This window comes from Leucoraja erinacea, unplaced genomic scaffold (genome assembly GCF_028641065.1).
Source record: "Leucoraja erinacea ecotype New England unplaced genomic scaffold, Leri_hhj_1 Leri_972S, whole genome shotgun sequence".
Lineage (NCBI taxonomy): Eukaryota > Metazoa > Chordata > Chondrichthyes > Rajiformes > Rajidae > Leucoraja > Leucoraja erinaceus.
Window position 1 is genome coordinate 32,111 of NW_026576919.1, and position 12,302 is coordinate 44,412.

The 12,302-nt window shown below is 49.8% G+C and overlaps 1 protein-coding gene across 1 annotated transcript in view; it reads left to right on the top strand.

Moving 5' to 3' along the window:
- LOC129695175 (zinc finger protein 883-like) overlaps positions 1 to 4,402 on the top strand; it is a 31,505-nt gene extending 27,103 nt beyond the window's left edge. The window contains exons 3-4 of the mRNA XM_055631947.1: positions 1,558 to 2,606; positions 4,266 to 4,402. Coding sequence (XP_055487922.1) covers positions 1,558 to 2,606; positions 4,266 to 4,307 — 1,091 coding nt within the window. The 3' untranslated portion in view covers positions 4,308 to 4,402. The remainder of the gene's footprint in view (positions 1 to 1,557; positions 2,607 to 4,265) is intronic.
- Positions 4,403 to 12,302: the final 7,900 nt, after the last annotated feature.

Consider the following 12,302-nt stretch of genomic DNA (forward strand, 5'->3'; position numbering starts at 1 on the left):
ACCTTCTCTGTACTCCCTCTATGGCAATAATGTCCTTCCTCTGATTTGGAGACCCAAACTGCACGCAATACTCCAGGTGTAGTCTCACCAAGACCCTGTATAACTGCAGTAGAACCTCCCTGCTCCTATACTCAAATCCTCTTGCTATGAAAGCCAACATACCATTCGCTTTCTTTACTGCCTGCTGCACCTGCATGCCTACCTTCAATGACTGGTGTACCATGACACCCAGGTCTCGCTGCATCTCCCCCTTTCCCAATCGGTCACCATGGCCTACTCCTGCACCTATTTTCTATGTTTCTATGATGTTTTGCCTGGATTCCTCTTTCTGGTGACACGCATAGTTTCACATTTGGAAGGGTTGAACTGCATGCCCCATTGTTGTGACCACTCAACCATAGTATCGAGATCTTTTTGGAGAGCATCTTCATCATCAGCTGACATAATTGGTTGGTACAGCAAACAATCATTAGCGAATAGTCTAATCGTACTTGTGACTTTTTCATGGATGTCATTTATGTAAAGCAAAAACAGATGTGGGCCAAGTACTGAGCCCTGAGGTGTATCACTCAACACTGGACGCCAATCAGAGCTTTGTCCATTCACACACACGTGCTGTAGACAATTTGTCAGAAAACTGGAAATCCATCGTGTTGGAACACCGTAAAAATCAAGCTTTCGAAGCAGTCTCTGGTGTGGGAATACATCAAATGCTTTAGAAAAGTCCAGCACTACTAAATCCGTGATGACATTGCTATCAAGGTCCTAAAGACCACACCTGTAGTATTGTGTGCAGTTTTGGTCTTCAAATTAGAGGAAGGACATTCTTGCTATTGAGGCAGTGCAGCATAGGTTCACCAGGTTATTTCCCGGGATTGCGGGACTATCATATGATGAATGAATGGGTCAACTGAGCTTGTATTCGCTGGAATTTAGGATGAGAGGAGATCTTATCGAAACATAAAATTCTTAGTGGATTAGACAGGCTAAATGCAGGAAAAATGTTCCCGATGTTGGGGGAGTCCAGAACCAGGGGTCACAGTTTAAGAATAAGGGGTAGGCCATTTAGGACTGAGATGAGAAAAAAACTGTTTAACACAGGGAGTTGTGAATCTGGAATTCTCTGCCGCAAAGGCAGTCACAGCACAGGCCGTGCGGGAGGGCGGCTCGACGCGGTCGTTTGACTGTCCTTGATCACAACTGCTTCCCCTTCCCCTCACCCCCTCCTCTCCCCATCTCACCTTCACCCCTTCCTATCACCCTCCCCCCACTATCCCCTGCCCCCCCACCGCCCTTCAAGCGCTAGTAATGTTCACGTGTTAGTGATGTCCTGTTTGCCATCGTCGACCCTCTGTGTTCCCCTCCTGCAGGGTTTATGAGCCGTTGCTTTGGACGGAGAGACGGGAACATGAGCGGCCACTGAGGGCGGCCAAGGTGCTGGTGAGCCTCCCCCATCTGCTCGGTGTGCGGGCTGAGCGAGGGGCTGAGCTTCGATGCGGGACCACATGACGGGGCACAACAAGGAGAAGCGTTGTGAGTGCGATGTGTGTGGCAAAGCCTGGCAGCTGCCAAGCCAGCTGGAGACCCACCGGCGGGTGCATACGGGAGAACGCCCCTTCGACTGCTCTGAGTGCTGCAAGAGCTTCACCAGCTGCGCCAACCTGCTGCTCCACAGCCGCGTGCACTCTGGCGAGAGGCCCTTCACCTGTTCCGACTGCGGCAAAGGCTTCAAGTCGTCCACGCATCTGAAGAGGCACAGGCGCCTGCACACCGGGGAGTGCCCCTACACCTGCAGTGACTGCGGCAAGGGCTTCACCCACTCGAGCAACCTGCTGTCCCACCAACGCACCCACACCGGCGAGCGCCCCTACACCTGCACCCAGTGCGGCAAAGGCTTCACCCGCTCCAACCGGCTGCTGGAGCACCAGCACACCCACACCGGGGAGCGCCCCTACATCTGCGCCCAGTGCGGCAAGGGCTTCACCCGCTCAATCCGCCTGCTGGAGCACCAGCACACCCACACCGACGAGCGCCCCTTCACTTGCGCGCAGTGTGGCAAGGGCTTCACCTGCTCCAGCAGCCTGCTGGTGCACCAGCGCACCCACACTGGCGAGCGTCCCTACACCTGCACTCAGTGTGGCAAGGGCTTCACCCTGTCCGGCACCCTGCTGTCCCACCAGCGCACCCACACCGGCGAGCGCCCCTACACCTGCACCCAGTGCGGCAAGAGCTACACCCGCTCCTCCAGCCTGCTGTCCCACCAGCGCACCCACACTGGCGAGCGTCTCTACACCTTCATCCAGGGCAGCAAGGGCTACACCACCTCCTCCAAACTGCTGTTCCACCAGCAGGTGCACGCTGGCGACCGTCCCGTCCCCAGCGTGGTGTGTGGAGAGAGCTTTGCCATGGCCTCCCATGCCCTGTCTCACACCAGTGGCCAACCCTACGACTTCCTGTACTGCGGTGAGGCGTTTGATAGCTCGTGGGAGTTACGGCAGCACCGGCGGGCCCACGCCGACGAGCGGCTGCTCCCACTGCTGGAAGCATTTGAAGAATGCATGGGGGCGGCGGGAGCATCAGCGGTTACACAGACCATGATGGAGAAGGTGAGGACAGACTCCACGATGGCAGTATAAAACCATCATTGCCTGCGGCAGATTGTGTTTTCTCAGCTGCCGCAGGAAGTACACCCTCTGTTGGGCCTTTTTGACTGTGATGGTGGCCTCCCTTTGATCTATCCAACAATGGTCTATTCTACAATTTCATTGAACTGTATTCCCTTTGTCCGGTTTTCAATCCTTACACATCCTTATCTCTGTACCTCCCATCAGATTGAAGAAGGGTCTGTACCTGAAACGTCACGCATTCCTTCTCTCCACAGACCCTGCCTGACCCGCTGAGTGACTCCAGCACTGTGATCTTTTTCCCATGATGCATGCCGCCCCCACACCACGTGACTGTGCAATGGCAGGGGGCGGGCCGGCAATCCCCCTCGGATTGGCGGTGACGTCAGGGCGCCGGTTGTACGCACGTCTGTGTGTGAGGCTGACGTTATGGCGCAGGGCAGCTCAACGTGGTTCCTGGATGCTCAGCGCCCCCTCATCCCTTGCACCACTTCCCCCACACTGACTCGCAAATTCTCTTGTTTTGAAGGCCAACATTCCATTAGCTTTCTTCACTGCCTGCTGTACCTGTAAGCCAACTTTCAGTGACCGGTGTACAAGGACGCCCAGGTCTTGCTGCACCTCCCCCTTACCTAACCTAACCTCATTGAGATAATAATCTGCCCTCTTATTTTTGCCGCCAAAGTGGATAACCTCACATTTATCTATATTATACTGCATCTGCCCACTCACTCAACCTGTCCAGGTCACCATGCAACCTCCTAACAGCCTCTTCACAGTTCACACTGCCACCCAGTTTTGTGTCATCCGCAAACTTGCTAATCTTGCTCCTAATTCCCTCTTCCAAATCATTAATATATATGGTAAACAGTTGCGGCCCCAACACCGAGCCTAGCAGCACTCCACTCGCCACTGCCTGCCATTCTGAAGAGGACCCGTTCACTCCTACTCTTTGCTTCCGGTCTGCCAACCAATTTTTTATCCATGTCAACACCCTACCGCCAATACCATGTGCTCTAATTTTAGGACACTGGGATGCAGACCATCAGGTCCAGAGGATTTATCATCCTTCAGTCCCATTAGCCTACCCAATACTATTTCTTGCCTAATGAAAATTTATTTCAGTTCCTCTACCCCCTTAGATCCTCTTTCCCCCAGTACATCTGGGAGATTGTTTGTGTCTTCCTTAGTGACGACAGATCTGAAATACCTATTCAACTCTTCTGCCATTTCCTTGTTGCCCATAATAATTTCACCCGTGTCTGCCTTCAAGGGACCCAAATTTGACTTTGCTACTCTTTTTCCCTTAACATATCTAAAGAAGCTTTTATCGTCCTTTATATTCTTGGCCGGCTTCCCTTCGTACTTCATCTTTTCAGCCTGTATTGCCCGTTTTGTTTCCTTCTGTTGTCCTATGAAAGTTTCCCAATCCTCTGGCCCCCGGCTACTCTTTGCTGTGTTATACTTTCCTTTTTGTTTTATTCTAGCCCTAACTTCTCTTATCAGCCACGGTTGCCTCCTACTGCCCTTAGAATCTTTCTTCATTTTTGGAATGAAATAATCCTCCGTCTTCCGTATTGTTCACGCGTTAGTAATGTCCTGTTTGCCAGCTTGTTGACCCTCTGTGTTCCCCTCCTGCAGGGTTTAGGAGCCGTTGCTGTGGACAGAGAGACGGGGATGTGAGCGGCCATTGAGGGTGGCCAGTTTGCCGTTGAGGCCCCTCCCCCATCTGCTCGGTGTGCGGGATGAGCTTCGATGGAGGACCACAACAAGCAGAGGCGTTATGAGTACGACATGTGTGGCAAGGCCTGGCAGAGTCCGTGCCACCTGGAGACCCACCGGCGGGTGCACACGGGAGAACGTCCCCTTTCGACTGCTCCGACTGTGGCAAGAACTTCACCCGCTACGGCAACCTGCTGCGGCACAACCGCGTGCACTCCGGCGAAAGGCCCTTCACCTGCTCCGACTGTGGCAAGGGCTTCAAGTCGTCCAGGGACCAGAAGGTGCACAGGCGCCTGCACACCGGGGAGCGGGCCGCCACCTGCAGTGACTGCGGCAATGGCTACATCCGCTCCAACAGCCTGCTGGAGCACCAGCGCACCCACACTGGCGAGTGCTCCTACACCAGCACCTAGTGTGGCAAGGGCTTTGCCCGCTCCAACAGCCTGCTGTCCCACCAGCGGCTGCACGATGGCGACCGTCCCTTCCCCAGCCCGTTGTGTGGAGTGTGCTTTGCCATGGCTTCCCACGCCCCGTCTCATCAGCGCGTGCACACACACCAGTGGCCATGACTGCGGTGAGCTTGACAGCTTGCAGGGATTGCGGCAGCACCGGCGGGCCCAGTGCTTTCTGGTTTAGACCCTCTTCAGTCTCGACCCGAAACATCACCCATTCCTTCTCTCCAGAGATGCTGCCTGCTGTGTCCTTTTTTTTTTTAGTAAATCAGCATCTGCAGTTCCTTGTTTTTAACCCATTCTGGTTAACCATCTCTGCATATTCCCCAAAGCCTCCACATCAGTCCTGTAATGGAGTGACCAGAACTGTATGCAATACTCCAAATGCTACCTGACCAATGTCTCTTGAAGCTGCACGTGCCCATCTACCCTCTCTCTCCTCTCTCTCCCCGCCCCCCACTTGTTCCCAAATTTTCTCCACCCTGCACTCCCCTCCTCTCCCTCACACACTCCCTCTCTCGCTCCCTGTCTCTCACACACAACCTCGACACCCCTTCCCTACGGTGCCTCTCCCAGGCAGAAATAAATAGCTTCCCCCTTCCCCACATCTCCTCCGTCCCTCTCCCACACCCCCTCTCTCTGTCACTCTCTCTCACACACTTACACTTCCTCTTTCTCATGTTCCCTCACACACGCACATTCCCTCACATACACCCTCTCCCTCTCTCACACACACACACACACCCTCTGTCTTGCTCTCTCTATCTCATACACCCTCCCTCTTGCTCTCACGCACACACACACGCACACACACACACCTTGCTCTCTCTCGCACGCACTCACACACGCTCGCTCTCTCACACACACGTTATCTCTCACACGCATTATCTTTTCACACACGCTCTCACTCCTTGTATCATAGAAACATAGAAATTAGGTGCAGGAGTAGGCCATTCGGCCCTTCGAGCCTCCACCGCCATTCAATATGATCATGGCTGATCATCCAACTCAGTATCCCGTATCTGTCTTCTCTCCGTACCCTCTGATCCCCTCACCTTGTAATATAATCACCTTTCGTGACCCATGTCTTGGAACTACATTAAATTTTGCAGATTTAAATCAAATATAATTGAGAAGGAAGTCGTAACTCGTCAGTGTCAAAAGTTGCACATTAATTAATTAAATTAATTGGAAAATTAGATCGAAAAAGTAAGCGCCATCTGGTGTCCAATATCCATATTACATCATGGGGAGCCTATTTCCGTGTTGCAGTCTATTTAAACCATATATTATTATACCATGAATATAACTGTAATCATATATAATTATGTATAATTATATTATATAAAAATATTATAATTAATATTGTAAGGCGCCAAACGTGGTGAACAAATGGGTTACTTTATTCAGGTGTAAAGGGTTCGGTTTACATGCACGTTGGTCCTCTAACACAAAGTTGTTGATGCTGCTGCGAGGCTGTTGCCTCATGGGCTCGAGTTGAGCCCATGATGAGGTGGAAGGACACTCACCCCTGGAGAGAAGAGCTGGTTTTCTCGAAGTAAAATAGAGAAGAGAGAGGGTAGACAAAGATGCTGGAGAAACTCAGAGGATGAGGAAGCATCTATGAAGCGAAGGCAATAGGCAACATTTTGGGTTAAAACCCTTTAGACTGATGTGAGGGTGCAGTGGGGGGGGGAAGAAGAAAGGAAGAAGTGGAGCCAGTGGGCTGAGGGAGAGCTGAGAAAGGGAGGAGAAAGTAGGGACTACCTGAAATTAGAGGTCAATGTTCCTACCACTGGGGTGCAGACTGCCCAAGCGAAATATGAGGTTCTGCTCCTCCAATTTATGGTGGTCCTCACTCTGGCCATGGAGGAGACCCAGGACAGAAAAGTCGGATTCGGAATGGAAGGGGGGGTTGTAGTGCTGAGCCACCGGGAGATCAAGTTGGTTATTGCGGACCAGGCGGAGGTGTTCAGCGAAGCGATCGCCAAGCCTACGCTTGGTCTCACCGATGTAGAGCAGCTGACAGGTAGTCAGGTGGTCCCTACTTTCTCCTCCCTTTCTCAGCTCTCCCTCAGCCCACTGGCTCCAGCTCTTCCTTTCTTCTTCCCGCCCCCACCCTCACATCAGTCTTCTTCTGTCGTATGTCTTTTAGACCTGCAGCTCCATTGAGGCGAGCCAGGCCAACGTGTCATCATCCAGGGCAATCAGACCTCGTTCACCATTCGGCGGCCAACCGGTGTTTGGGGCAACTTGTGACTGTGCTCCACTATTTGTGTTGGGTCCCCACACTCGCAGGAGGTGCTGTCTACGAGGCCCCACCTCTTCATTGCTACTCCATAGCATCCGGCGCCTGTCCTCAAGTGGTTGTGGATAGTCCACTGCTTTCGGAGCAGGTACTGGCCAGGGACGTCCATGGGGTCATTGATGTAATGGTGTAATAATAATAATAATAATAACTTTATTTATAATGTAATGGTGTAGCCTAGATGGTTCCGCTGACTTACACTGGTCTGAATAAGGGCTTTGACCCAAAACGTTGTCTATTTCCTTCGCTCCATGGATGCTGCCTCATCCACTGAGTTTCTCCAGCATTTTTGTCTACCTTCGATTTTCCAGCATCTGTAGTACCTTCTTAAACGAAGATAGAGAGAGGATTGTCCCAGGGTTCGTTATATATACCAGGCCACACCCCTATGCCCCCATGACAACTCCTCTCTGCCCTTGCCCAGTCACGTGACCCTACCCCAGACTGCTGAGGGTTTGTGTAGCTAGTGGCCCAATTACTGGGTGCCGCCACAGGACCGCCCGCCCCCCCCCCCCCCCCTCCCGAACCGGAGGCAGGAAAGCGAGGAGGCCGACAAAACGTGGCAGCCTGACTCGTAAACCTACAGGCAGACCGTGAGGGCAGACGTCGAAAAGAAATAGTGCGCGCTCACCTTCTACCGGAAACTGCACTAGCATTGTCGAGGGCAGCTCTTGGTGTGGGGTCCACAGGCGCAGTCGACGCTCTGGCTGTGGGCCATCCCGAGGTACACCGAGTGGTGCAAGGAGACCAACGCAAAAGCTGCAAGATGGATGAGGTGTAGACCAGTCACGTCAACCAGCAGGCGATCGTGAACTGAGAAAGTTGGCAACAATGCAGATACAACAAGAAACTAATAGTAATATTAAGCTAGGTGATTACAGTGTACAGTGGGGAAAAAAAATTACGCTGAGCAAACAGCAAAGTCCAAAGTGGTTGGAGTAGCTGTGCTTGAAACTGGAGCCTGTAGTAACACCAATCGACCAGGCAATGTAGACGTCGGTCAGGCTGCAGAGACGCCAGTCGACCACAGGTGGCACTGTTGACAGCGGTCAGGCTGCAGAGTCGTCACTCGAGCAGATGTTTCGCTGTTGACGGCGGTCAGCAGGTCGAGCGTCGCTTCCCGCCGGCCGCGGCAGCCACATGGTAGTAGGCCTCGGTGGCCATTTTGGCGACCGGCATCCTCAGGTCCTGTCGAGGAGCAGACCAGCATCTTCTCATTCATACTGTACCCAAGTGAAAATGCAAAAGTGAGCCAAGCTGCACACAGCTGACTGCTCACAATACCAGCTGGCTGCCACTGGTACAAAAACTTAAAACCATTTTAAAGTGATTTTAAAGAAAGTCTTGACACATTTGTGCCTTTCGATAAAAATAAAGCAAGTTTTTCCTGGCCTCACTATGTTCTTCGGAATTCTTCAGAATTCAGGTTGTACTATCAATAATGAAGAAAATGCCAACCCTCCATGCATATCTGTAGCCGTAGGGCATTCAGACGCCTCCCCACAACTTCAAAGATTGTTCCTGCACTTGGCAATATAGTTTGGCCGATATTGTATTTTATTTGTTTAATGGATTTGATTAGATTAGGAAATGTTTCCTTTCCTACAAGGGTCTTTCCTCTGAGGAGTTTCTATAGCAACATGCCCACTCTTGCCTTTATGAAGAGACTGACGATTTCTTCTGCAAGTTATGACTGACAAATAATGGATTAGCTGAACAAAATAAGATCTATTGATTCAATTGTGTGCAAATCCTAGTGAACACTGTCACCTTTTTATAATGTAGCCGTCACCAATGTTGCAGAAGAAAAAGGGCAATTGTTACACACCAGACCTCAGTCTGAGGAAGGGTTTCGGCCCAAAACGTTGCCTATTTCCTTCGCTCCAAAGATGCTGCCTCACCCGCTGAGTTTCTCCAGCATTTTTGTCTACCTTAGATTTTCCAGCATCTGCAGTTCCTTCTTAAACAATGATTATACACACTGTGCACAACATACTTTTTTGATCGCTAACAATGTTACAATTTGTTTCAGGCTATTCTTCACCAATCCTCACTATCTGAAACCATTTCAGCCTTCAATATTGAACATTGCTTATCTCTGCTGATATAAACTTTTAGCTTGTTTCAGAGTGAGAGACAGACAGGGAAATTCAACATCATTGTATAAGGGGTAAGAGTGTTGTAAAAACAAGCCTGAAGGCTTTGAGTCTCAATGCAAGGAGCATTCGTAATAAGGTGGATGAGTTGAATGTGCAGATAGTTATTAATGACTATGATATAGTTGGGATCACGGAGACATGGTTCCAGGGTGACCAAGGCTGGGAGCTGAACATCCAGGGATATTCAATATTCAGGAGGGATAGACAGAAAGGAAAAGGAGGTGGGGTAGCGTTGTTGGTTAGAGAGGAGATTGACACAATAGAAAGGAAGGACATTAGCTTGGAGGATGTGGAATCGATATGGGTGGAGCTGCGAAACACTAAGGGGCAGAAAACTTTAGTGGGAGTTGTGTACTGGCCACCTAACAGTAGTTATGGAGTTGGGGATGGCATCAAACAGGAAATTAGAAATGCGTGCAACAAAGGTAAAATAGTTATAATGGGTGACTTCAATCTACATATAGATTGGGTGAATCAAATTGGCAGGGGTGCTGAGGAAGAGGATTTCTTGGAATGTATGCGGGATAGTTTTCTAAATCAACATGTAGAGGAACCAACGAGAGAGCAGGCTATTCTATACTGGGTATTGAGTAATGAGGAAGGGTTAGTTAGCAGTCTTGTTGTGCATGGCCCCTTGGGCAAGAGTGACCATAATATGTTCAAGAAGGAACTGCAGATGCTGGAAGATCGAAGGTACACAAAAATGCTGGAGAAACTCAGCGGGTGCAGCAGCATCTATGGAGCGAAGGAAATAGGCGACGTTTCAGGCCGAAACCCTTCTTCAGACTGATTGGGGGGGAGAAGGAAGGAAAAAGGGAAGAGGAGCCCGAGGGCAGGGGGATGGGAGGAGACAGCTCGAGGGTTAAGGAAGGGGAGGAGACAGCAAGGGCTAGCAAAACTGGGAGAATTCAACGTTCATGCCATCCGGACGTAAGCAACTCAGGCGGAATATGAGGTGCTGTTCCTCCAATTTCCGGTGTTGCTCACTCTGGCAATGGAGGAGACCCAGGACAGAGAGGTCGGATTGGGAATGGGAGGAGGAGTTGAAGTGCTGAGCCACCGGGAGTTCAGGTAGGTTATTGTGGACTGAGCGGAGGTGTTCGGCGAAACGATCGCCCAACCTCCGCCTAGTCTCCCCGATGTAAATCAGCTGACATCTAGAGCAGCGGATGCAGTAGATGAGGTTGTGAGGAGATACAGGTGAACCTTTGTCGCACCTGGAACGACTGCTTGGGTCATAATATGGTTGTGACCATAATATGGTTGAGTTCTTCATTAGGATGGAGAGTGACATAATTAATTCAGAAACAAGGGTTCTGAACTTAAAGAAAGGTAACTTTAAGGGTATGAGACGTGAATTGGCCAAGAGAGACTGGCAATTGATTCTTAAAGAGTTGACGGTGGATATGCAATGGAAGGCATTTAAACGCTGCATGGATGAACTACAACAATTGTTATATTGAAACAGAGAAAATACATGCAGGAGTGGGCCATTCGGCCCTTCGAGCCTGCACAGCCATTCAATATGATCATGGCTGATCATCCAACTCAGTATCCTGTACCTGCGTTCTCTCTATACCCCCTGATACCTTTAGCCACAAGGGCCACATCTAACTCCCTCTTAAATATAGCCAATGAACTGACCTCAACTACCTTCTGTGGCAGAGAGTTCCAGAGTTTCACCACTCTCTGTGTGAAAAAGATTTTTTTCATCTCGGTCCTAAAAGACTTCTCCCTTATCCTTAAACTGTGACCCCTTGTTCTGGACTTCCCCAACATCGGGAACAATCTTCCTGCATCTAGCCTGTCCAACCCCTTAAGATTTTTGTACGTTTCCATAAGATTCCCCCTCAATCTTCTAAATTCTAATGAGTACAAGGCGAGTCTATCCAGTCTTTCTTCATATGAAAGTCCTGACATCCCAGGAATCAGTCTGGTGAACCTTCTCTGTACTCCCTCTATGGCAAGAATGTCTTTCCGCAGATTAGGAGACCAAAACTCAATGCAATATCCATATACAATTACAGCACGGAAACAGGCCATCTCGGCCCTACAAGTCCGTGCCGAACAACTTTACTCCAGGTGTGGTCTCACCAAGACCCTGTACAACTGCAGTAGTACCTCCCTGCTCCTATACTCAAATCATTTTGCTATGAATGCTAACATACCATTCGCTTTCTTCACTGCCTGCTGCACCTGCATGCCTACTTTCAATGACTGATGTACCATGACAGCCAGGTCTCGTTGCATCTCCCCTTTTCCTAATCGGCCACCATTCAGATAATAGTCTACTTTCCTGTTTTTGCCACCAAAGTGGATAACCTCACATTTATCCACATTATACTGCATCTGCCAAACATTTGCCCACTCACCCAGCCTATCTAAGTCACTTTGCAGTCTCCTAGCAACCTCCTCACAGCTAACACTGTCCCCCCAGCTTCGTGTCATCCGCAATCTTGGAGATGTTGCATTCAATTCCCACGTCCAAATCATTAATATATATTGTAAATAGCTGGGGTCCCAGCATTGAGCCTTGTGGTACCCCACCAGTCACTGCGTGTCATTGTGCTATCCACATCAATACTGAACCCCCAATACCGTGTGCTTTAAGTTTGTATACTAATCTCTTATGTTCATCCCAGTTTGGCAAAATAATAAATCAGGGAAGGTAGTGCATCCGTAGATAACAAGGGAAATCAGGGATAGTATCAAAACAAAAGATGAAGCATACACATTAGCCAGAAAAAGCAGCCTACCCGAGGACTGGGAGACATTCAGAGTCCAGCAGAGGAGGACAAATGGGTTAACTAGGAAAAGGAAAATAGATTATGAAAGAAAACTGGCAGGGAACATAAAAACTGACTGCAAAAGTTTTTATAGATATGTGAAGTGAAAAAGATGAGTTAAAACAAATGAAGCTGGGATGTAATGTTAAAATTGTACAAGGCATTGGTGAGACAAATCTGGAGTATGGTGTACAATTTTGGTCGCCCAATTATAGGAAGGATGTCAACAAAATAGAGAGAGTACAGAGGAG